Source organism: Pocillopora verrucosa, chromosome 9 (assembly GCF_036669915.1).
Source record: "Pocillopora verrucosa isolate sample1 chromosome 9, ASM3666991v2, whole genome shotgun sequence".
Taxonomy (NCBI): Eukaryota; Metazoa; Cnidaria; class Anthozoa; order Scleractinia; family Pocilloporidae; genus Pocillopora; species Pocillopora verrucosa.
The window spans coordinates 17615050-17641755 of NC_089320.1; the positions used below are offsets into that span (position 1 = coordinate 17615050).

A 26706-nucleotide genomic window follows, 5' to 3' on the forward strand; every position below is an offset into this window, starting at 1 on the left:
CATCCAAGGGTGATGTTATCCAGCCTAGCCTCCTTGGAGATGCTAGGCTGGATAACATGAATCATTTTAAATAATTGCTCTCAACAACGACTTATTGTGAATAACTAAGAGATCATGAGCTGTTGTGTTCTCTTTTTTGCCAAGAGCAAATTGCTCATTGTGATTAATTGGTTTCGAGCATGGGTTAAGGAGAAAAAACACCGATGATTGTACCATGGGAAACAGCTAAGAATGTTGAATTCAATTCAGTGGTATTGGGGATAGCTTCAATATTCCTGTAGCAAGTTGCGTTGTGACAACTTGTAAACCTGAGCCTGGGAGCCTGGCGCTAGCAAACCCCAAGCCCTCACGGTTTTACAGAAACTTTAAAAATATGGCGCTCTTGGCGCTCAAGAAACCTAAACATTAAAAATCATGCGAATGCTTTTGAATGATGGGGACAAATTGTAAACTTCAGGAAGCGGAGATTCCAGTGGTTCACTTTTCATAAAATGATGGACTGGTGAGTACAGTTGATTGAAGGGAATGATCGAAGCGCACAATTGCAACAGAAGTGTTCTTGTGTACGAAATTTAAGAAATTAAGTTGTTCGAATTCTGCCAAAAATGCTGCAGAACATAAACGAAAACATTTTTAGGATTAAGCATCTGTATTTCCTTTCGGTCAGAAAATGTAATTTTATTGAAATATCGTAAAGCTGAGCAAGCCTTGTTCATCTCACCTTTGAATTTCCCTTCTTAGAGGGAGGCGCTCATTGTAAAAAAAACGACAATCACTGCAGGCTTTAAACCGAGTCTCTTCAAAATTTGTTCCTAGGGTTTTCAGTTTTGATCATGAGCAAACCACTTCACCTCTTCAACTTCAATAACCCACTTTGATTTTGTTATCTGTGAGGTGAAATGGAAATGGGGCTCTGACGACACCATATATCAAAATTCACATATAAAAGTTGATATAAAAGTTGGGAGACTTGACAGCAGCAGCTATTTTCAAATTTATTTTGATTTTATTTCGTACAAGTCTATCCTTTGTGCAGACTTAAATAACTTTCATGTTTAATTAAAGTTGATAAAGATAAAAAATCTACTACTTAAGCCGAGTAGATTTAGTGAATAAGCTTCCACTGCACATGGAATGTGCTTTGAGCCCTTGTGAAGCCTTTAGGTGTTGCAGAACAGCTATGGTTGTAAATGATTTCTGTTTAAGGACAGACAAGTAGAATTCTCTGTCCTTAAGTTTCTTTCTCTGCCCTTTGCTATGGGTGTGGCTGATTTGCTGGCAGGTCTTGTGTCAGTGTATCTGTTTGCCCGTCTTCAAGTGGTTGGTCTGGGCACTAAGGCAAGCACTTTCTGCATGCTTATTGGTGTGCATGATGTGTGCACCTACACACAGAACAATATTGACGCAACCAATATCAATAAGATGTTACTCAATGTTCAATAAACACACTCTTAAAAGTCAATTACAGATTAGAAATGACACATCTTAAAATATTAAAAGTTCTGCCAAATACTTTTTGATGGGTAACACAGCAGCACTGATTTGTAAGTTGTTACCCATTAAATGGCAAGTTTAAGGTAACATGCCATTGAATGGTTACTAACTCGGGTTCTAAGCTTTGCTGACATATAATTACAATTTCAGGCTATCCGGCACTTTGGGGGAGGGGAATGCTATGTACATTGTCCCTGTAATCAAGATTGCCTCAACACAGTGGTGACTGCTTCTATTAAGCTTCTGTGTTTCTGTTATCTCACACACTGATTTCTTGCATTCTTAGTTCTTTAGAAAAAGCATAGCACTTGAACTTGATGTGGCTTTAATTGGATTCTCTACTTCAGGGTAAGCAGCAGTCATTACTTATGTTGTTAGAGCCAGGGTGGAGCTTGTTGAAATGGGTGCTGCACACATTTCTTTCTCTCTCATGCTTTGCTTTTGGAGGAGTTGAGGGAGGAATTGAACAAACATTGATGTGTTTGTTATAAGTCAGTTATCGGTATATATAGTTATCATGAGACAGGCAACAATATGGCAAGATTTGCCAAGCTGTTTAACATACACATTCTATAAGTTAAGTGCCTCCTAAACTTTTTTTCACCCTTTTTTGTTACTTTTAGTGAGAAAACAAGTAACCTTTTAACCTTTCAATGCTTCTAGAAGTGATGAAGTAAGACACACATTCTCATTAGTAAGAGCATTAGTTAACTCTTTAACTCCAAGAAGTGATTCACATGAAACTTCTCCCTACAATTTCTATATCTAGCAAACTGGTAATGAGAGTATTCAAATGTATCAGGTAGAAGTTTTTATCTTGATCTAACACCAAATTCTTGCAACTTATTTGCAAGGAAATTTGTAGCAGCTAGAGGGGAGAATTAAGAACCAGATCCTGGGAGTTAAAGGGTTGACTGATTTGTAAACTTATAAAGTTTGGTGTTAGTCCATGCTACATCAAATGATTTAAACATTCATAACGGAGAGAATACAGCAAGTCCGTACAATGCCATTCAACCATATTTATGGTTCTTGGTCTTTCTTTAATATAAAAAAAAAAAAAACGAAAATGTACTGTCATCGGGACCGGCACCTCCCCCTCTCTGCTCCTTCAGGTGATGAAAATTTTCTTACACTGCACAAAAGGGAAATAGCTCGAGAAAATTTGTTTTAATCCAAATGAACGATCTTGAGATCTTGTTTTCTGATGTGAAATTAATAAAGTAAAGCTGTCACGCAAGGTCTCTCACGCAAATTCAGTCACACCATTTGTGGCGTTATGCCATTTCCTTCGTGCTCAACAGATCGCACCCTTTGTAACCAGGCATCGTAATACTCCTCGTATTCTCGGATGAGTTCTTTGATCTTTGCGGATTTGTACTTGATAGTTTGTACTGTTTGATGACTGAGGAACATTTCATGACAGTCACAGCTGTTTGGTGCAGGAGTTAACGAGATAATTGCACTTTCGTCCTCCGTAGCCTTACTCTTTTGACCTGCGACACGAAAAATCAGTATCGAACAAGTATCTAATTAAATTGTGTTTTTTTTTTTGTCTGATCGGCATATCAATTCCCCATATATACAAAGTACACTAGCAAGAAGGCAGGCAAGAAGAATTAAGGAAACGATCCAAGAAAATCACTGTGAGAACCAGGGAGTAACATAGCTAAAAAAAGAGGCAATAATATAATTTCGAATGCAATTTAGTGTTAATAAGCACGAGTAAATTTTTGAAAGAAAACAAAACGGATTCTCTCACAGGATAGGTTTGCAGCGCGGAAAAATTCGGAAAGTTTTTAGGTTTCTCAGAAAATCGCTCTCAAAATGACTGTCATACAGAAATCTCACTGAATTTTCCTCATTTTTGTATTAAAGAAAACATAAATTTCAGTAAAGGAAATTAAAAATAGAAAAGCTCTTACGTCGCTTGGGTCGATGATAAAGTAGTTCCCAGGCTATTCCAACGAGTAGAAGAAATCCCAGCACCCCTATCAGGATGAAAAGCACGTTTTGAAAGGCTTCTTCTTTAAAAAAGAAAAGTCCTTCGGATGCTTTTACCTCTTGGCTTACTTCATCAGTGGGATTCTGTTAAAAAAAAAAATGAAAAAGCAAAACAGAACAATTTGATAAGATAGAATGTCGTGTTCGAACAGTCCTTTCAAAGCTTATTTCCGAGATGCTAAAAGCCTCTCTTTTGACCATGTACCTCCCATGAGTGAGCAAGAGAGAATTTCTCCTTACAATTTCAATACAATATCAAGCATAGAAGTGATGAGAATAAAGAAAATATCAATTAGGGGATTATTAATTGATCCAATACCAAATTCTCCAAATTGACATCATAAGAGTTTTATGGAAGACAGTAAGGAGAATTAATAATGAAATCTTGGGAGTTAAAGGGTTAAGACGCGAATTGAAGCGACACTATAGCTATGGAGAGGTTTTTTTAATTGTATTCTAACAAAAAGGTTTTTTTATCGAGGCCTCAGTTCGAAAGTGAGGCTGTTTGGAAAGCAAATAATTTTGACGTGAACGCTGTAAGGCAAAACCAATGGTGGCTTAGCTTGGTGCTGTAATTGATTATTTTCATCCTCTCCTCTGGTTTGTCCGTTTATTTTGAATTTGTTCCCATTTACTTTGACCCTTTGGCCTCTAAGAGTGACCAGCGTATAATTTCTCCTCGCGGCATCATCCCTAAATCACACATTTAGGTCATGAGAATAGAGGAAATGATCACCAATTAAAAAAGCTTTTGATTGTTCAACAAATTCTCCATGTCAGTATCCTAAGAAATGCATAGAGAACAGTAGGGAGAAAATGCATCCTGATGTTAGGGTGTAAAGGGTTAAGAGTAAGGTGGGCTTAGGTATTCTGACACCCAGCTGAAAACTGCTCCAACCAGTTACATTAATGAAAATCCGTCGGAGATCATAGACCAAACTTTACACCAGAGAACGCTAAATTTACAACTACACTCCTTTGGTACGTTGTATTACTGAAAGACAGTGCGATTTTGCAATACTGTTTTCGTTAATGAGATTAAACCTTTTTAACTTTGTAGCTTATTTATGAGTTGAATTGATAGCTCAACAAGCATGTCAATGTTATTTCATAGGTCTTTCAAAGTGAAAAAGTATCATAGATAATCCCTTTGTAAAACTTAAATCCTCAAACCATGAATTCTACAGTATGACGGCGAGGGGTAAAACATCGTTCGTACTCCTTGCGGAAGTGATTTTAAAGCCCGAGTGTCTGATTCAGTTTTGAAAAAAACATCACTATTAGTGTGACCATTTTTTTCCAGCCTCAAACTGTACCTTAAGTGGTTCGAGGTTCTTAGCGATGATTTCAAACGACTCTTGGGGGTGATTCCGTAGATACCGCCGGAAACATTCTAACCGAGGTGATGATGCGTTTGATCGAATTGCCAGACCATAAGTAATCGCGTGTTCAAAGGCAGTCTCTATCCGAACTTCGTCGTTATCCTTCACAAAATTACTGTAGTAAGTAAGTACGTAGTTGTCTATCAGAGAACCCTTTAATCTCTCTTCCAGCAGGTCAGAATTCATCTTTGGTATGGCATGATAAGCTGGGATAAAATGGGAGATGGATAGATTGAGTAAGCAAGCAATCAATGAGTCAGACAGTCATTTACTCAATCAATCAATCAATCAATCGATCGATCGATCAATCAATCAATGACTCATTCAATAAGGAAATTATTAGTCAGCTAATCAAACAATCAATCAAGCAGTCAGTAGTTGACAAGTCAATAAATTTATAAGTTAATCCATCAGAAAAAAAAGTGATGTCTGGTTTCAGTCAATGAATCGGTTGATCAGTTTATTAGACAGTCAGTCATGAGATCAGCGGAACCTTGGGTCAGTATGAGGTTGTACGTTTTCAGTACGAGGTTGATTTTAGCAATGGCGTAATGATGTTTAAAATGCACAGCATGTCCATGAACTTAGAGTTTATACGTGAATTGTATTTCGCTCATTGACTTTATTTAAGACTTAAACTTGTGATAGCGAGATTTTAGTTTATTATTATCATTATTATTACTATTATTATTATTAGAATTGTATGGAATTTAAATGAATTTGTATTTAACACTTACGTTTCATGTCAGCATTTAAGCTTACTCCAAGGCGATACTCTTCACTACCGTTTACTGCCCCGATCTGCAAATACAAATTGTTCACGTTTTGTTAATAAGCTGGGCGCAGTTCGATGGCGGGAATGTTGTGAAACCAAAATCAATTTAATCGCAGCAGCCAATCAGAGCAAAGAAAATGTCCAAAGGAGCAGTCAAAGTAAAGACAAGAAACCTGCCTAAAGCGCGGAGACACACAAGTGACCAAGTCTCGATTTTGGTTCTGCATCTGATTGGTTGATAGAGTGGCGAACAATAGACCAATCACAGAGCGAACTAAAGCAAAACAATTTTTTTCCCTAACTGTTTTCGAAACTCAATTAAAAGTAGCTATAAACTTGGAGAATGGCTAATTAAGACATTCATTATATCTAATTTAGGTCTTACCACTGAGCCATGAACAATGAAATGATGCTGGATACTGGCTGATAACGAGGCTGTTACAATGGCGGTGAAAATGGCTATGATTATTATTCCCACCAGAATCCAGACGATGCAAAAGATTCGCGCCAAAAATGACTTGGGTGCACGGTCGCCATATCTAAACAGCAAAGGTATGTTTTTACCATCAGTGCCTGATTTTGACTTATTATCTTTAGATAATAATTTATTATATAAAGTGAAATATGATACTTAAGATAAAAGAATTGTGGATTATCGTAGTTTTTCACTCACCCAACAGTGGTCATGGTGACGAACGCCCACCAAAAGCCTTCCCAGGTGCCATTGATAAACGGACGCGGAAATTCATCTGGGTTTTTGAGACGGTCCTGTCAGGTGAAAGTGTGTGATGTTTAGGGAACAGTCATTATTTTTCGCCGGGGAGGGGGGGAGAGTGGGGAATGGAAGATATTTGGGGACCAAATGGTATTTCAAGGGGATAGGGGAGGATCAGTCGTCGCCAACAGAGTATAACTGGGGCACTATAGAAAGTTGACAGACAATGAACTACCAATCTCCGCCTTTGTTTATGTCCTTAGAACTTTCAGAAAATTTCGATAAGCTTATGTTTTGACCACGAATTACATGCCTTCAGTCTACCTTAAAGGGAATATTGGTTACAAGAAACACTTATCGTTCCATTGACCTTGTACTGGAAACAAACTTTAACCTGCAAATTTTTAGTTTATTACCAAAAAAAAGTGATATTCAGTGCTAGCTTGCAGTTTTCGGTGATGAATTTTCATAATTAGCTGGATATTTATTCCCGTCTGCTCTCACATTATGATCAAAGAACCTCGTGATACACAATTATTTTTACCGCCTTCAAAGGAGTATAAAGCGTGATGAAAAAGCTCCAGCACAGCAGCGTCAAAAAATGAGACTTGCAAATTTTAAAATCACCCACCAACTTTTTGAGGTTACTTATATACAGGCTTAATTCAAGATCGCGTAAGCTCAAGCACTAAGTTGATGTTAAAGACTAGTGCAACCTTTTTAAAATATTCATCAAATAGAGTTTTTAGAGAGCCGCGATTGTTTTGAATGCACTCATGGTATTTTACACAAGAGAGGGTCAGTAATGTTTACCGATGAACCAGCTGCGTTACCAAGAAAACGAAGCGATGTTGTCAATATGCGATGAAGTTCAATGTTAATCGCTTACCATGACGCTAAGCGTCTTAGTGCGCAATTAACACTGACCTTAAGAGGCGAATTAGGATATATACCACAAATAGGATTTTTTAAAACAGAATGTGGCCAGATTTAAAACGCTAATATAACCGTCAGGTTACAAAGACATTGTAGCGAGACCAATGGTCTTGGAGTAATTGGACAATTTAAATATTAACATTACATATAATAGTTTGACCAAAAGCAGGTGAAATTCTGTCTTTGATATGAAACTTTAATAGACTGATATAATTTCGTAGTTTTTTTTTTCCTCGTGGTTTTCATTATCAAAATGTGAATGTGAATGAATACCCAAGAAAAATTCCGTCTTCCAAATTAAAACACGAAGTGTTGCAATTCGATTACACGACACACGTTTAAGATAGGGCAGCGATGATAAGAATGAGCAAAAATATATACGTCTCATATAGAAATTGGTTATGCGATGTATTCCTTGATAAAGAAAAAAGGCACATATCGTGCATTTATTCAAGTTAAGGAAAGTGTTGCTCAAGGCAGAGTCGACTAAAATCATTTTAATACCAAACCGTGTGCACAAATCTTATTATCTGTCTCACCACCAATATCTGAAATCTAATGCCATGGTAGATATTCGTAAGGAGACATTTTCGATAACGATGGCAACAGCGTATAGAAAAGGAAAAGCATATATCACTAATTTAGAAATCTAACTAAACTAGCACGGGTTTTTGCCCGCAATAGCACAGAGCTTGTCAACAAAAATTTCAAATATGGCAGGAATGGCAAAATTTGATGAAAAAGGAAGCAACGATAAAGGCAGTGAGGCTTTCAGAAAATCTTAGTAAAAAAGGAAACAAAACTTACCAAAAGCCAAATGATGATTCCCGACAGCGTCGCAGCGACGAGTATGAATATGAGGATGGGCCAGGCTTTAAACACCGTGTTCATTAGCTGGGTTGTTTTGTTGTCTTCGGCCGTTTCATGAACAAGTAGCGCCACTCTGGGCGCTTGAACAAAGGGTATATATGGCATGTCTTTAAACGCTACGTCTTCCAGACTCATACCCGTGATGGGAAAACTAAAGTCATACGCTTTGTCTGGATGGTCTAGTTGTTCTTCCAGTCCACGAATGGAATCCAAAATCTTTCCAAACTTTACAGTCGCGGAGCTGTTGCAACAAACGTGGAGCATTTTGTTTATCATGTGAGGAAAGATGCCCTCCACGGCTATTTGACTGCCACGTCTAGAAGGTTTCGAGTACGGTCCGTAGTATTGCCACGATGCGGACAAGGGAAGACCGCGAGAACATTTCTCGTCGAAACTGAAGCGGGAAAGTTCAGCTTCTGTTAACACGTTTCCAGTAAACGTAACATTGTCGAGTTCAATAACTTCAGTGCCATTCTTTGCGTAAATAGCATTTGAAGAAAGGTAAAAGCCTTCAGGGATCTTTCTGTTTGATTTTGTTGGGTGTGTATCTGCTACTTTGTCTTCTGCTCTAACTATTGTACTCAAAACAAGCAGCAGACCAGTGGTGACTTGAATTGCGTCCATTGTAGTCGTCTTAGTATACCCTTTGGGGTGCAACCGCCTGTAAGAATGAGAAACAGTATTTTCTCAATGTATTAAGCCGTTTTGATGACCTTAGTCGTTTGCGTCAAAGAATACTCCTCGCGAAGGAATTCTCTTTGACGCACTTGCTAAATTGCCAATGCTAAATTGACGTCAATGCTTCACTTTTTTATCAGTGTCTGAATGAAACCCTACGTCGAATGACTTTCATATAAATACCTTGTAATCATAACGTGTAATCTTATGATTAGTATTTTTCCTTACTTAGTCAAATCTCTTCCTTCGCTTGCTTGGAGAGTCATGACAACTTTTTCAAAAGCTTTTTAATGGTAAACAGTTTCCATACGCACTCGCCGAAAAATGTGGAATGTAACTTAGCTTTGTCCTGCCAAAAAGGCGCTTTATCCTGTGCAAACCCACATAGGTAAATACAACTATGAATTAAGAACCATGAAATGATAATGATAACTCTTTTCTGCACGCTACTTGAAGCTGTGCATTAATAAATTGTAATTGTTGAAGGCGAACAGTTTGTATTTTAAAACACTGAAAGCAGATGTCAAGTCAAGCGGGTGCAGACCGTCATCGAAGAAACTTTAGAATTGATTTTTGATCATAAACAGCCATTTTAAAATGAGATATTTAAGACATATAGAATATTTACCTAGGGTGTTACCGTACTGGCAAATGATGACCTAAACTTTAGACCTCTAACCTTCACCCGCTTTCGTTAGTGACTTTCGTGTTGGGTCAGTTCTTTCTAGTAAATATTGTGTTGAAGTTGACCGCTTGTCTCGTCTAAGTAGGTAACTTTGTTGAAATTAAAATCGTGTGGGTTCTATGTTTAGAACAGAAGGTTAAAAAAACACTTAAGAGATTATGTGTTGCCTTGGCAGCATCAAATTTTAATTTGCCTTAACGTTGTATTGTTACTGTATAACAGTGAACTCTTTCGACGTTTTATATCATAACGAAAAAATGAATGCGGTATCTTACCATTTTAGAGTTACAGGTTCTCAATTATAACAGCTCACATTTAATGGCTTTTCTGTAAAGAAGATGGGTCTTCGTATCAATCAGTTTAGACAATCAAAACATACGGAAATCTAAATCAGGTTGGTTGGGTACTTCTGCTTCGCTTTTGAAACTCTGTTAATGAAGACTGCCATTTTAAATAGCCTTTCTTATTTTGCGGTGTATGGAAATGTGCTTATTTTGGTTGTTAAGAAGATGTTTTGGCGTCCAATAACAAAGAGTTGTTATGATTTGTCAGATTCCTGCCATGAAAACATTACACTTGGAGGTAACCGCTTCATCTTCAAATACGTGCCGACCAAAATGCATCACTACATGCAGCTTGCAGTCAAAATGATATTAGAGCTTTAATTTTAATCAGCGGAAATTTTTAGTGAGTCATGACTTGAGATCATTGTAGCCGTTCTTATAATTTTTTCGTGGACGTTTATCACCCCTGCTAATTTGACGTACTTATCAAATATCAGTTTGCCGGCTTAAGAATGGAAAGCAGGTGGCAAACTGTCTAAATTTTTTTTTATGTTTTTGGATTTGGTTGATTCCGAAATTGGGGAATTAAACTGAATTGCCTGAAGTTTCGGGTAACTTTTTCAAGCCGAACGTGATGCAAAATGTTATTACAAACTGAGGATATGCCACTCTCGTAACGGGGAAATTAAAAAACTGTTCTCTTTTTTTTTTTTGCATGCGCTAAGTCAACTCTGGGATTTCCTCATTCACATGAGACATGATCACTGATAAAATCCTCAAACATTCTTTGATATACAATGACTTTTGGTGAAAAGGTTCTTTTTTCAAACCTGCAGATACTGCTACGATTGAAACGTCTGTGTATAATTTTAATTAATTATTTATAAAAGGCTGACTCTATCAAAGTCTCCGATATTTTTTTGTTTTACTCAGTTTCCTATACATTTTACATGCGAAATTCATATGAAGGAGGCAGAACTTGGTCTATTTCACTTGAAGATATTATTATTATTATTTTACTCTGTGATAATTTTCCAAATAAGAAAAAGGAGTTAAATCTGCGAATGATTAAACTTTGGAAAAGGAATCATCGTGCCTTATTTTTGTTTCAGTTTTACTCTCGAATACCGCCATACTCATATCCTTCCTTAACAAAGAATGTTACCACGCATTGCGAAATACGAACAGCGTTTGTGAAAATGAATATATATAAACACGGTAGAAGGCATCGACAACATAACTACGTCGTTTTCTTTTCAATTTAACAGCGCATTCATTTTCGAAAACGGCACTTACCTCTCAGGTATTTGCTAAGTGTTCAAGCCTAATGTCTGTCAGTATAAGCCTAGCTTGAAATCATTTTAGAATCGACAGTGTACCTGTGGTCTCGCTACTGTGAAACAAAAACCCTAACAGCAAGGCGTTTGTAGTTTAGGTTACGTGGTTTGTCAAACAACGAAGTACCTCAGTCAGAGTTTTGTGATAATCCCTTTAATTCGTTTTAATTACCACGTAAGTCTCTTGATGTCGTGTCAAAGTGTTACCTATTACTTATTTAAGGGGCGGTTATTTAGCAATTGTTCACTGAAGTGCTTCCGAAGTGAATCGTAGTGGATAGTTATATTATTTCTTAACCTCAGTTTACCTCTATACCAAGGCGCATAGGTCCTTCTTACAAAATGGAGATATAGAATATTTATTACATTCATTTTTAAATTACTGGTAATCCTTGTAATCTGATTGGCTCTCATTGGTGCGATTTATCCAAGAATAGGACCATTTTTTGCTCTAACTCGCATCTCTTTCCTAGCCAATGAGGAAGCTTTACTAAAATACAACAACCAATTGTTCAAAGAAACCAATAAAATTGTTGGAAAATAGAAAAAAATCTCTTTTGCAACTTTCTATAAACCAGCTCATTTCTTGATCAAGAAAACACTTGTACAGACTAAAAAATCCTGAAATCGTACTTGTGATTCAAATCATGCGTATAATTTCAACCCAAATTGCACTTCACAAAGTTCAATTACCGTTATTAATCATATAGACATGTCGTTATTTTCGTATTTTTGCTTATTATTTAGGTAGGTCTTACTTATGATGCGTTCTTTCAGGATGTTCTATCGTCAGAGGTATCTTAATTATTCGGAAATGTACAATTGCTTTATGCTGAAGAAAGCACAATTCCCCCCCCCCCCCCCAAAAAAAAAAAAAAGATTTATGTTCTCTTTGTGTCGTTGATTTTAACCTAAGTTTTTGTCATATGAGTGAAGCCGAGATTGTCGTTAGGATTGAGAGCAGTTTCAAATGTAATTTACTGACTTCAACTCATCATACAGAGAGCGATTTTTCTTAACGTTTGTTTCTTTGTTTCTGGACACAACACATATTTCATTTCTTTAGCATCAAGTGTTCGGCATTACAGAGTTCTTTTATAGGTATTTCTACTAGTTTTAAGTCCTGGAAAAGTGTAACTATTGAAATTTGTACTATGCTGAATTCAAAGTTTCTTCGAAATTCTACAAAATTCTTCTTTTGATGGACCTTTATTGCAGTTAATGTTCAACAAAGTTTGCAAGGAATTGTTATCAGGCTCTTTCCAGAGTGAAAAAAAGAAACAATGAATCTGGTAGCGGGTCGATTTCTTGTTTTGCCTAAACACCAAATCCGGAAAAACTCGCCTTAGATTGTTGATGGCTAAGTGATGTTTCTGGCCATGATGACGTACGGTCTGCCCTCTCACTGTGTCAGTGTTTGAAAACTTTCTTACTCCTAGTTATACTTTTCTTGTATCTATAAGTCCCCAGTTTAACATTTGAGTCAGATACTTTGCTACTGAGTCGTGGTTGCCCTTGGAAACATAGTTCAGCTATTTCAAATGGTGGCCGTGTCTTTTAGACTGATCTCGCACATTCTGTCTGGGGGTGGTGTCTACACACTGATGGTGCACTATTTTAGCAAGATTACAATTGTTGTTCAAACAAACTTAACCTTTCTTGCAAAGTCCACAGGACTATATAATTGGTAGATCATGTTTGCTCTACAAACGAAGGGTGAAGAAACCTCAAAAGAGGCGTCAGTATTTTTTCCAAATAGATAATTGTCTGTGCTAACAAAGCCACACTGAAGTGTTTCAATGAGACATGCTGTTCTTCATTGATTATTCATAACCATGACGCCTAGAGAACTACCTTGAAATTGTGTCTTTCTTCCACTTTATCCTATTTTAGATTGACGATGTAGGCTCACTCTTGCTTTTCGATAAAGAGGAAGGTTGGTTTATATGTTTTCTAGAATTGTATGTGTCTTTTTTCGCTTTCGATTCGTCACTCTCATCACGAGGTAATCACTGTCAACACGCCGCTCACGTTTGACACTCACGGTAATTACACTCTCTATCGACTCACGCGCATTATCATTTGAATAACGGCGAAACGCATCGTTTTCAGTTCGAAAGATTGATAACCTGGCCATTGAATTTTTTTTTAATCAGTTCCGACCTTGAGCAGTGAATCCTAGTCATTAAATATTTCTCAATACTTTCTTAGGCTTCCTAATTGGATTAATACCATTTCAGTATACAAGCTTTAAGCAAACTTTAAGCGAATCGATTTTGAAACCACCTGGTACGATTTGAATTGAACGAAATGTAAAAATCATAAATTCGATCTAGTTGTTAAAATTTATTCTTGTCAAATGCCAATTATAAGGAGACATCGCTTTATTTTATAGCAAGGAAAATCGGGGAGAAAATTAAAGTAGAAAAAACAAAACGAAAGACCAATGACCTTAGTTTTTATGACAATGCAAAAGCAAATTCATGAAACAATTCCTCTAAAGAATATTTTCAAATTTAAAAAGCATTCGAACAGGTTCCTGCTGAGTATTTGACCGTCTTTAATTTTGAACTCCAAAGATCTTACGGTTGAAACGTTCAAACGGTTGTGAATATATGGAAGTCATATATTTGAACTGCGGTGAAAGACGCGAATATGAAAGCGATCTTCGCAGTAATGAACAGGAGATCTTACTCTCTGGCATGACAAGTTTCCCAAAACTTTTGCTTCTGTTGGATATTTGATTAAATAGTGAAAATCCGATTTATGGTGGATAATTATTGATGGTTCGAGTAGAGTGAGTGCTATAGCAGCACCGTTCAATCTTACTTGGCTGGTCCATATTCAAATTGAGACTAAGCATAATGTGGAGAGACAGAAAAAAAAGCGCAATAAACCTGAATGAACAATCAACAATTTTTATGAATTTTTTCTTTGATGTTTATTTAAATTAAGTTGTTATTTGGAGTAGGAACAAGGGTTTAGTGACAGTTTTTTTTAGCGGCCGCAATTCTTAGGACAAAAACCAAGATAAAATTATACTCTTTTGATACACTTTTGTAGTGGGAAAAAGATCAATAACGCCATGTGTAACTGTGCTGAAATAAACTTGAATTCTACGCAATTTATACCTTTATCTAATAATCAAATACCGTGTTCAAAGTGAAAGGTGTCATAGACCTTCGAGTGCTGCAAAACGGAATTAATCTTGGAATCATTTCGCTTACTTGTAAACTGAAAGGTTTTAAATCTTGGTAGAAAAACCGTAGCATAGAGCAGTAAAAGTATCTCAGCGCTTGCTAGGTGGATTTTTTTTTCCAGCTTCAATGTCCACTTTTTCAGAGTGGAAACGGTGCTAGTCGTACGGTTTAATTGTGAATAATAGACAGTGAATATTTTTATGAGTTTTTAGCCACCAGCGCCCCGACGCATCTCCTCCCGTTTTTAAATATTTTTTGTGATCAGAAAATGTTTAGTATAGCAATTGCAAGTACCTTACTGTGTGATCCGGGCACTGTTCATCTTAGAACCTGTCATCCGATTTGTTGATAGATACAACACTTGATATTGGCTCTTCTCAGTAAGCGAAACTGAAGACATTCAAGTAAAATTCACAAACTTTGGGACATGTTTGTGCCCGTAGCTAAACGTGTTTACGACAAGGACGCTTACTATTGAAGTGGAAAGAAGCTGTCTTGCCTACTGGGGAGCAACAAATATTCTGTGGTGGCTTTAATGTTACGTGCCCTTGTTTGCCGCTGGGTAATAAGATTCTGCGAGCACCAAAAAGCGCGAATTGCTTGTGAATTAGTAATGATCGCAGATTACCACAGAAGCAGCTAATAGCTAATTGGATGTGCCTTTGTCCAACGCAGAATTTAGTCTTCGAAGTACTTTCGTCATAAGCTGGGCGAAACAATTACCCCTCGGTTCAAAGTGCTTTTTATTGAAAAGAAATATCCCCGCTTTTGTGCCTGCGCATTTGACGACGACCCCGCACTGTGATGAACGCATATCGTTCGAAAATCTCCTATAGTTTTTCCTATTTTATTCGTTTTGAATGCAGGTCAAGTTCGGCGGAAGAAGTCTTAACATTTCCTTGTGAAGCAAGGTGACACCGGCTAAGAATTGTAAAACAACAAGTTTTCGGAAAACATCTGTTTTCTTGTAAACAAACATAGGCAAGGTCTAATAAGCACGTAGATTAACGCACCCATAACTGCCAATCTCCACTTGTTTTTTAATTTTTCCTCACTGTTCGGTATACAATCGCAAAGAAAAAGTGAATCCGTTTCATTCGCAAAAAACCGCTTTTCCATATATTTTTTTCAGTAATTACCAAAGCGAAAAGTGTTACGCGGGTAAAACTGTTCGGGTTATCGGTTTCATCGGACTGTATCCTTTGTTTTTTCCGTTTTCTTTAAGAGATTAATTAAGAGAGTACCAACAGAAAACTTGAATGACAATGCTGATTACCGAGGTTATACTGTTTCACTGAAACTATTGTCATCCGTTCCACACCGATGAAAGTCCAGACTTAAAAGATTTATTCCTTCTTAATCCTGGCAAAAATTAGTACATGCCTCCAGCTCGCTTTTGTTATTGCACCCTTTTTGAATTGCTCATTGATCGGAAAGAAAGCTCAGAGATATATTTTTGGTCAGGAGGTAAACGGTCGTAAGTTAATCAGTGCGCTGTTTACAGGAAGAGTAAGATGAAACATGATCCAGGAAACTCTCGACGACTAGCTTATTTCAAGCTAGGTACAGCATTGAGAACTGTGTAAGGTCCAGTGGTTCCTCTAATCATTGTCAAAGTACCCACACAAACGAAACCTTTTACTTGCACCCACACTGTGATCATTCTTATTAATTTCGATTCTTTTTTTTCTGGCCCTCACTATGAGAATATAATTAACTCCTTCTGTCATAGTTCCTCTTATTTATTCTAAGTGACTCTAGCATTCGATATGTACCAACAGTGTTTCGTAAAATGATAACAACGATTTTTTTAAATAAATAATTAATCGTGGAAGAGTATTTTTAATTTACTCGTTTTTATACTAATATTGTTCGTAATGTTAAGTAACTCAATTAAATCGAGCTTAACATATTTACACCTTCAGCACGAAGGACGCACGTTACGTCCTGGGAGTCATTTCTGTAATTATCTTAATTTGAGCATGAAAATAAGCTCAAGAACATTTGCTTGAGGTATTATTGAGTCTTTTCGAAAGAAGTTGAATAAATTTATTCGAGTGAATCAATTCTGGCAATTTTGTAAAATACGCGCTTGTATTTTTCAAGGGTGTTGAACTTAGTCTCCCACTCTTGGTTTTCAAGCGCCGACTTAAAACATTTTATTAGTTCCTGGTCTAAAAAACCTCATTGGTGATTGAGGCTTGTATGTGGAGGCTTACTGAGATTAGGAAAACCAGACAAAAGTGGATAGAGTTTCAAAACATGCTGATTTCAAATAATTGAGGATGTCTAACGGTAAAGGTCAGCTGCATATCATCTTGATTTGAATCAGATATTGCCTGAAATTTGTAATGAGTGATGATGCGATTATTAGCTAATTTCCAGCATTCACCAATGCATTTGGATTCTGTTATTAAGAATTTGACCCAATTATCATTTGCTCTTTTATTTTTTGGTCAGTTGATGTTGAATTTAAATTACCATAGCAAAGCGTTCGTTATTTGGCGGAAATTTGAGGCGCGAGAACGATAGAAATTGAGAGGACAGACTGTTCTTTGTGAAGTGGAATGTGTTGGTTTTGAAACGTGAAGTTAATTCTGATCTTGTCGCAGGAACTTACTATACCGAAGATGTTATCATATAATTGTCACTTTCAAACAAGGCCTTACTTACTAATTTAATCTGCTGTGGTTGACCAGCCCTCAGCTGCTATTTCCGTTAGGAAATAGTCATTATCGCTTGGCTTGGCTAACGTGTTCTTTGATTAGATATATTCACGAGGTTTTCCCCGGTTAGATCAGTAGATTCCACTGCGTCAACTTCTACTCGGCATTGAGCCATAGTTTCTCTCTACACTGTTACTCATCTATCTTATCAAGTCAAATTCAGTGCATATGTCAACCAAGCAAGTAATCGATTTTTTTTAGGCTTAATTCTTAGGCTTTTTCTATCGTCATTCGTTTCAGTCAAGCCTCCCTTTATCACCCATAAAATGGCCTATCGTCACTAAATCGGTTGGTTAATTTTTTTTATGTTCGGAAACGCGCTTGATTAGGTTCATGTCTCCAATATAGGGTTATTTAACATAAAGCTATCGTCCGAGTTAAATTCCGTGTAGCTTATTAATCGTTTGCAGCCTTCCTTGCGATCAATATAAGTGCCGATTATATTTGACACTTCCATGTTACGGTCGTTATTGCAATATTAGCGATAGTTCCTTCATTTGTACTGTTTTATCTTCGATATGTTAGTTACGTTAGCTTCTATTTTGGTTTTGTATTTCAGTTCGAACCGGCATACGGTTGACATCATACGATTCACTAGTAAGCTTACAGCATGCGATTCGTTTTAACTGATTTTGTATGGAACGTTGGTCTCTGTCAATTAAACGTTGTTTACATCGTAGACAGAAGTTCTTGTCGAGTTCATTTAACACTACGCACTGTTCTATGCATGTGATTACTTGGATTTGGTCAGCGACATTCTATCCTTGTAATACACAGAATTGAAAGAATGGAATAAAACTGCTTGTTCTAAGCCAGAGAGAGAGAATCTGTTGGGTCTGAATTGAAATGAAGAAAGCGTGGGGAAGGAGTAACCTCTTGTTCTTAAGTACACGTAGGAGTAACTGGGAAGAGGAAAACCGTTTATTTCGAAGGGAATGACAAGGAATTAGGGGAGGACAAACTTCGGTTCGTGGTCAGCTGAATTTAGGGTGCAGTAGAGACAAACAAGAGATTGAAAAACCTCTCGTTTTTAAAAAAATTGGAGAGGATTCAGAAAAGGAGAAAATACATGGTTTCAAGTGAAATGGAGAACAATTTGGGAAGTAAAAACGTTTTGTTTTCAAATTTTCTGAATTTAGGGTGCAGTTGAGACAAACAAGAGATTGAAAAACCTCTCGTTTTTAAAAAAAATTGGAGAGGATTCAGAAAAGGAGAAAATACATGGTTTCAAGTGAAATGGAGAACAATTGGAGAAGTAAAAACGTTTTGTTTTCAAGTAAAATGGAGAGAAATTAGGGAAGGAGAAAACACTTGTTTTCAGTCGTAATAAGTAGGAACCAGGAATGGAGGTTAAGGGGTCCAAGCAGGAGAGCCACTCTTCTTCATTTCAATTAAATGAAGAGGAGTTAATTTAAAGAAGAACTTACATGTTTTCAAGTGTTCTTTAAAGGAATCAGGGAAGTAGAAAAACGCGTTTACTAGTGGAAAGATGGGAGATTAGGCAAAGGGAAACCAGTTGCTTCAAGTGAATTGGGGATGAAATATTTGGAGAAGAAGAAACCACTCGTGTCCGAGTGCTAGCAAAAGGGTCTAGAGAAAGAGAAAGCGCTTGTTTTGAAGTGCATTGAGAGGAAATATACACTTTCTCAGGTAAAATGGAGAAATCTTATTATGCGATTACTGATTTGTGAAATGGAGAAGTCGAAACATGTGATTATTGATTTGTATTTTGGGCCACTTCTATTGAGTCTGCGCAGTTTAAAAGTTCATTTTAGCCACATTTTTTCTTGAAGTAGTTTATTTTACATTATGAAAGAACTGCCAATCTCCTGTTCAGAGAATTGTGGCCCGTAAGAGCTTTGGAAATATTATACACTTTTTCAGGGTCATGTCATTCGCGTCTATATATTTTTTCTTCAATGAAAAAATAGCCTTCTAATCTATTGTTGTAACTTTGCACGATACTTGTAGGAGATAAAACCTTGAATAGATGGCTCTGTTGCGAAAAGTCTCTTTGCGAACAACTTCAACGGTACCTGAAAACATAGCCATAACTATCCAAAAGTCTTGAATTCGATTCCTCATTTTCTCTTTGTCCCAAGATTGTGACAAGACAACGTATTCAATAAAAAAACGTTTTCACAATGAGAACTATCGCAAGTCTGAATAAAGATTTCCCTCCCTTTAATTGGCTATCTCGCTTAGAGTACAGGGTATTGTTTTGCCTTGAAATACGCCGCAAGGTTTACGTGATATTATCCCTGGAGGCTACCGAAACACTTATGTGTGTTGTATCACCTTCGGCAACCTACAGGATGTAAATTTGGTGGTCACGATAAGCGTCGTATCTCATGTGTGGTAAGCTACCTGTAAACGGTACATAAATTAGACTGTATTCTCGGTGTGGACGATATTGATGTGGGCCATCTGACACCCAACTACCTCTTAATGGTCAAGTTAAGCCTCTTATTTCATATGTGGTACGTTGCTTAAAAACTGTACACTACAAACTTTGTTGTATAAACTTAACAGTATTCTTGGTATGGCCGATGTTGATCCGGGCTATCTCTCCCTTAATCCCTTTGAAAATTTGTGTTTCCGAAATTTGATTTGCGTCCAGAAAACGCTCTATTTCAGAACCGTTCGCATATGAAAGGCCTAAGGACTTACATGTAGTTTTTAATTCCGTTAATTTATTGGTAAAAAATTAAACCGATAGCTGTTGACAGCCGAACCCGGCGGTGGAAACATTTCTAAGAGTACGGGATAACTTTAGTTAAAACATTTAATTCCTATAATTCGATGTTTTCTCTAAATGTAGCCATCAAGAGTTCTCCGACACTTTACCAGAGCAAGAATTCGTTGATTATCCTCTTACACAGCTTCTTCTACCTATATAATATATATTTTTAAGATTTTAAATATCTAATTTTTTACGTCGGCATATTGCAGTTAGGGCTGAGACTGGGCTAAAAAAAGAATTCCGTAATTATTTTTGTAACAACACATTTTCTTGTGCATTGTTTTTGGGAATGAATTGATCATATAGTTAGTCAAAATACATCTCTGTAAGATTTTGAATTTGACTTACTATCACATTTAAGATTTAATTAGAAGAGCAATTTTCACAGTCCATGAATGATTTCAGGGTTTTTGATATTTATCTCAACCTTCATTAATGATAAATATCAGAACACGAAAGCGCGAATAACAACTTACAATGCGGAAAATTATCAAATGACAAATAAGAACAATGCTATATTTTTGCTTGAAAATCAACATCAAACTGAGGATCGGGTTTTTTCATGGGCGAACATAGAACTTTTTCACAACACTGCGGCAAGCGTATGAATATTTAGTTCCAAACGAATATCTCCCACTGTTATATGAATATAGAAGTTTCACATTTCCTTTGCATCTCGCTTTATCCATTCGTAAACAAATGGGCAAATACACTTTGAGACGCGTTCATTATGGTGTGTACGTGCAATAAGTTAAGAAATCTGATGAACATTACCTTTTCCGATGTTCGACACAAGAGATATTTTGGGTTTTGGTGTTTTTGTTATCATAGCTTATACCCACAGCGTTTCAGTCTGGTTTTGTGAGGAATTTCCCGCCTTGTGGAGCAGGTGCAGCCTTGTTTCAACCGCGCATTTCATTGGCTTTATGACGTGATACAATGATACCTCTGGCTGATTGAATAAACTTTTGTTTTCCATACTGAACAAATCCGCTAATTTGTCATCGACTGAATGGAAGGTATTGTGGTTTTTTCACAGTGACACCTTAAGCTTATAAATTGTTTTTCTTGTTAACCTTTTTTTCTCCTCGGCAATGCGTTCCTGTACCATTTTCTAATGTTATTTTCTTCCATTTTAGAGGCATCTTTCTTAACATTGCACTAATTTATCCAAACGTGACCAAATAATCCCTTGCTGTGTCCTTCATGTCTTATTTGCATATAGTATTAGTGTTCGAGGTATTCTATTCAACATGACATGACAGTACCTTGAACTCAGCCGTGTTGTGAAAACAGAGTTAAAGTCTTCTTTTTTTGTTTTGTTTTGGTTCTCCCTCTTGAAAAACAGTGATTTCGTCTATATAACTAAACCTGACGATCAGAGTTGTCCAGAAACGCTCAAAGCAAGCGGTGGCATTTTGAAGTGTAGAGCTTTAAAGTAAATATCTATAAGCGTGATTGGCAAGTGGTAAATCATTTCTAATGCGGAAATGGAAACCGCCAACGTTAACTTTCGAATGTTGGTGTAAATATAATAGAGAAGCAATAAAATTGTTTGTAAATTTTACCTTGGAAGCGGAAACAGAACTGAACTCAACCAGTGATTGTTATGTTTTGAACTTCCTGCGGCAAAACGACTTGTTGTTTTCTTGAAGAACGAGGTTCCCTTTACACAAGCGTTAAAAGGCTCTTAACTAAGCTTACATCGCCATCTCATGGAATAATTCTTGGTTAACATTTCCTTACATCAGATATGATTTTCCTCAGGACGGCTACGACTCTTTTCAACACGCGCCCACTTCAACTACGAAGCGTGTCAACCCGTCCCGGCTACTCTAGTTGTATTTATTTATTCATGAGGGATGGATGTATTAAAATAATACATAAGAATACAAAGCTTTCGTTAAATTAGTGTAGATGCGTATAAAATCGATACAAAGTTGTTGGAACGCTTAAAGAGTATGGTTTTTATAGCTCAAGCATTATTTTCACGAAGCTACAGGAAACGTGGATTTTTTTCTTGTCAAAATCTAAGGCATTATTATGTTTTTTTTTTTCACTCGTAGAGTCATCCGGAAAAAAAGAAAAACTGAATGCTTAATTTCACGGATAGGAAATGACATGTCTTGGACGTACAGGATTCATTTTAGAAAGTTCGTTGTTATCACATAGACATGTAAATGGGTTATAGCTCGACAATGAAATAAATTAAAATGTGTAAAGGAAAGTCATCATTAGTAATATGGCCATCAATTTACATGAATATGAAAGTGCGAATAGAACTAAAAGAAATAGATAGTCAATTTAGTCTGTCGAACGTGTGTTAATCACTTCTAAGAAACACTTGGGCCGAACACAATGCGCTTTTCTTTATCCAGCTCTGACCAATAGAAGTCTTGTACAAAGTGAGCACAAAATCGGATTTATTCATCTTGAAAACTTTGCAAACGCAAAGTGGATATGCGACTAAACTAATCGGACAAGGGAGAGGAAAAGCTCGTACCGAATTCGATTTTTGTTTCCATCAGTTCCCGTAATCGACAGCGTTTTGATTCACTCAGTAAGGAACACTGCGTAAAAACGTAGCGGAAGTAATCAGGCAGGTGTGTTGAGAAGATGGTGGGTAGCAATTTCGTCACAAAATTGGCAGGGATTGGCGACTTTTGTAAATCACTAATTCGAGATTAGTGTACTTTGAAAGTACAGCAGATCGCGGATAAGCCGGCAATTTTGGCTCAGATCAAGGACTGTAATTGTGATGAATTTCAGATCACGGCGAATTCTATATCATATGAAAATCTGATAAGGATGTTTGGGTTTCGGAACATTTCAAGTAAGGTTCCGTTGAGCCACACCTGCATTTCATATTAGACTTAGTGCACTAGTCCATGATTTATCAGTAGTGAAGAGAGATATTTTTCGACATTTGACCTCAGTGTTAAAAAAAACATTCGAGTACCGATTTTCGTGCAAATTTTAAACGGTGTTTATGAACGATTCAGAACCCAATATTTGCTATTTGAATTAATGACAGTCCTCTTTTGTCGCCAGTTCTTGACTCGACAAATTTGATTGAGAACCCTCCGTCCCTCCTGTCCCTAACGGCCGTTTGTTCTCTGGGTGTTTTTCAGGGCGGTTTTAATACATCGCTCAACAAGCAGGTCATGAGTATAGTCAAGCCTATTGGCTCGAGGGTGTAAAATCCTCAAAACTAATTTTCAATGACACATTTAACAGCTGGAAGGGAGACTTGCTAATTAAATCTAAACGAAGTAAACTGCAGAAATAGGCACCCATACGGTACGTGTATTTACTGTCAGTTACAGACATGCCTTAGCATACTCTATTGAGACTGGACTGGTTTACGATGTCCTAATATTTTGTCCTTTTTTTCTTGAAAAGGTGTTCCATACAGTATTAATGAGTTATCTTATCTAATGTTCCCTCCCCTAGTGGTAAATCTTTTGTAATACCCCAACGTACATTTTGTTTCACTCATGAGACATCTATGTGAATCCACCTTATCTTCTATTTTCCCTTTTCTTTACTTATGAGAATTTGGCTTTGAATCAAACGTTATCGCCAAGGTTATATTTTCTTCATCTTATCATCTATCATCAAGACAATGCTTTGATTTTGAAGGTAGAAAATATTTTATGGCAACACGTGGGGGTGAAAGGATTAAAATAAAATTATCCCCTTAGACAATTAATATTAATTTTACTCTTGGGAATAAAATTTGGAAATCGTACGATACGCCTTATTAACTTGCACGTTTTTTTTTTCCTATTTCATGCCTTAAGGGGTCCTAGCTTTATCGTTTGTAAATTATGCGTACATATAGACGTGAATTAGAGGAAATCTGAGAGAAACAGTTCTCTTGAGTATTGCCACATGACCCGAAATGAGTAAACAAATCATACATACTGAAGAAGTCAGTTAAGTCGCCTTGGTGCAGGGTTTTGGTCATTACCAAAGTTTGTTTGTCCAGATTGGCTGATTGTCTATAATGGTGAGCCAGTGAGGCTTATGCTTTCATGTTATATGCAAAATGGGAAAAAGATGCGACAATGTGATATATACCTAGATTAACTACACTTCCTAGATCCAATAGGATTGAAAGGATCACCATTGATTTCAAAATGGATGAAGAGAGAGATAGAGAAGAGTCGAGGTGAATTACGATGGGGGGGGGGGGGGAGGGAGGGTTGCCATAAATCATAAGGAACATTGTTAAAAATAAAATTTGGGTTAACTTCTGTTGCAGAAACTGTGACTTCCATGTATCCTGTGTATATCAAATTTGGCATCAAAAGGCATTAATGGCCAAACTAGAATTCTGAATATTATATATTAAAATTCATAAGGCAACCAGTTGGACAATCAGACATGGTTTGATGTTACTCTGGTTTAAAGATTTAATGAATGTAAACGAGAAGTTACAATTCAAAGACCCAACGTTTCGACACTCCTGTCTAGTGCCTTCATCAGAGATGATCTAATCACTGCAACAAGAGGACCTTTTATATACTCACTAATTAGCTGCCCTTTTTTTCTGACGAGGTATAAATAGCCGTCAGGTAGTGCGCCGCCATCATCACGATTTAAAGATCATTTGCAAAACTTAAGAAGAAGCTCATACTGAAGGAATTGTTGCGACTCCACTAGTCGTCCGGATCACTGTTTTATCGCAACTATGATAGAACAATAGATACGTTTAAGACGTTTGAAATAGATTCGAATAAAGCGAACCTTCGAATACCTTTTGTGAAAATTCATGGTTGTTAGCTTAAGTTTCTCCGCCTGTAAGAAACAAGCGTATATCCAGTTGATCATAAGTAAATTTGATCGCAGTTAAGTACCTACATTTCACTGGCGTTCGGTTTTTTTACAGTCGGCCTCATCGCCTCCTTTCTATGTACAAATATTGAATATTTACAGTTGCAATGTCTGAATTTTGAGGCCAATCTTCGACAAATGAAACTTCACAACGCATCATGAAAACGGCTGTCAAGTGTGACACGTAGAATTTCATCTTCAAGTCGAAAGAAGGAACAATTCTTCTTCATTAATATCATTCTGGTGCATTCTATCGGCAAAAGAGAAAAATTGAGGTGATTTTGTTTTCGTCGCAAGCAGTTGGTAGCCAAATTATTAATAACAGGTTCTGGTCGAATCTGTTGTTATCTTAAACGTTGATGACATCCAGGCTAAGTTTTTTTCTTCTCTTTTGTTTAATTTGATCTGATGATAGGAAATCTGTGCTCGTTTTCTTGAAAGAAAATTATTTATGTGGTAGGATACCTCACAAGAAAAAAATCTTCTCACAAGTTCTGCTTACGCAAGTCAGTTCAGCCTTTATATCATAGCCCTTAGTTGTAATTAGTAGTTGCGGATGTAAATAAAGAAGATTGTTAGCGTAAACAATTTCTCAAATGGCGGAGCTAAGTATCACAAATTTACTCACCTTCACAAGAGGAATTTACCCAACTAATGCCTGAAGACTGAAATTTTTAAGATAGAATAGAGCATGTGTGAAAGGAGCTGATGAATATGCAGTACACTGGGTGATGTGGGGTTAATTAGTCTTAAATTGCACCTGCATGGTGAAATTTGCGGCGTCGGCCTCCTCTTGATGGCATAAAGTCAAAAAATTAGTGTGCTTGTTAACAGCATGCCTTTTAGTTAAAATATTGCCCTAGGGAATTTACGTAGGACTCACCGTCTAAATGTCTATGTTTGAACTTTCTAAGATAGTGGTGAAATATTTATTTGCTTTCAGACTTGTCGACTCCGTCAGATGAAAGGAAGGGAGATGTTCTGTAATCTTTAGAATGCACCTTAACCTTAGCCGAAGTGGTGCGAATATCCCAAGAAGGTAAGATTATTTAAAATTTATCTTAAGGTGCCATTAAAATTGGTTAAGTTGAAATAAAAGAGTTAGTAATTGCTCTATGCCATGTCACAGACGCTGCTTATCTGTCACTTAAAAAAACCCATTAGAACAGGTATTGAAATTAAACAAGTTTGCCGTGACCTTACAAAAAGTATTTAAAATGATTAGAGTTATTCTAATGGGCATAAAACGCTAGAACATTCCTAGATTGAGTAGGATAATTGAGAATTTGGCACATATTGCTTTGATTACTACCTCAGTCGATTCCCCTTAGGCTAGTATCATACAATACTGTTTCAACGAGTGGGATGAACTGAAAGAAGTGCTGGTGAAACAGGATACATTTTCCACTAAATGTTTCGTGGAGAGCCGCCAAACAATTTCTTGACTGCTCGAAGTTTTTAATCAATCCTTTTTTACGGATGTGATGGTGGAGATGATAACTTCCTTAATTGCATGCAGATCATACAACTATAACTTCTAATAAAAATCTGACAGACGGATTGTCTTGCTACGTATGTCAGGCTCTAAGGATATTTTAAAAAGCCATTCAATGACTGGTGATATTTAAACTAAATTTGCGGTCAGGCCTTCATTTAGAGCTTGTCCTTAACAAGCGCTCTGCGCATAATAAAATATTGTGACGGGGGTGTACAAACACAATAGGAGTGGGAAAAAAAGAGTTTTGAGTTTTGGGAAATGTATTTTTTATTATTTATAAAAGATTATCTTTCGCGGTTCGATTAGCAAATGTCAAGAATACTTTGTTCCACACCGCAATGAACTCAAGTCAAATGGATACACGCAAACCGAAAAAACTGAAAAAAATATTCTTCAGGTGTTTTCGATCGAAGAATTGTTAGATTAATTTGTTGATCGAAAGAGGTGGAACTGATGAAGGATAAAAGAGACACGGAAAATTGAGGTGACGAAAGGTTTCGAAAGGGGAGTGGTGTGGGGCGCCTTGATTTTTCTTTTTTT

General features: G+C 36.9%; 2 protein-coding genes across 13 annotated transcripts in view; one reads left to right on the forward strand and one right to left on the reverse strand.

Moving 5' to 3' along the window:
• Positions 1–420: 420 nt before the first annotated feature.
• The window catches only part of LOC131775851 (uncharacterized), a 55101-nt gene continuing 28815 nt past the window's right edge, over positions 421–26706 (forward strand). For both annotated transcript variants that reach the window (XM_066171902.1, XM_059091969.2), the window contains exons 1-4: positions 421–502; positions 1781–1842; positions 6034–6207; positions 25612–25707. The gene's annotated coding sequence lies outside the window, so the exon portion shown is untranslated. The remainder of the gene's footprint in view (positions 503–1780; positions 1843–6033; positions 6208–25611; positions 25708–26706) is intronic.
• The window catches only part of LOC131775850 (uncharacterized), a 39445-nt gene continuing 13727 nt past the window's right edge, over positions 989–26706 (reverse strand). For 2 of the 11 annotated variants that reach the window (XM_059091963.2, XM_059091965.2), the window contains exons 2-8: positions 8114–8837; positions 6329–6423; positions 6041–6194; positions 5618–5681; positions 4815–5086; positions 3420–3582; positions 989–2990 (exon numbers count right to left, since the gene is read on the reverse strand). In XM_059091963.2, the coding sequence (XP_058947946.2) occupies positions 2755–2990; positions 3420–3582; positions 4815–5086; positions 5618–5681; positions 6041–6194; positions 6329–6423; positions 8114–8800 (1671 nt within the window). In that variant the 5' untranslated portion in view covers positions 8801–8837 and the 3' untranslated portion in view covers positions 989–2754. Of the gene's footprint in view, positions 2991–3419; positions 3583–4814; positions 5087–5617; positions 5682–6040; positions 6195–6328; positions 6424–8113; positions 8838–9082; positions 9207–9482; positions 9611–13854; positions 13995–14654; positions 14786–20603; positions 20783–21097; positions 21163–21397; positions 21641–24364; positions 24476–25296; positions 25317–26706 lie in introns of those variants that run through there. The other 9 variants (XM_059091962.2, XM_066171900.1, XM_059091959.2 and 6 more) reach the window with 9 other exon arrangements.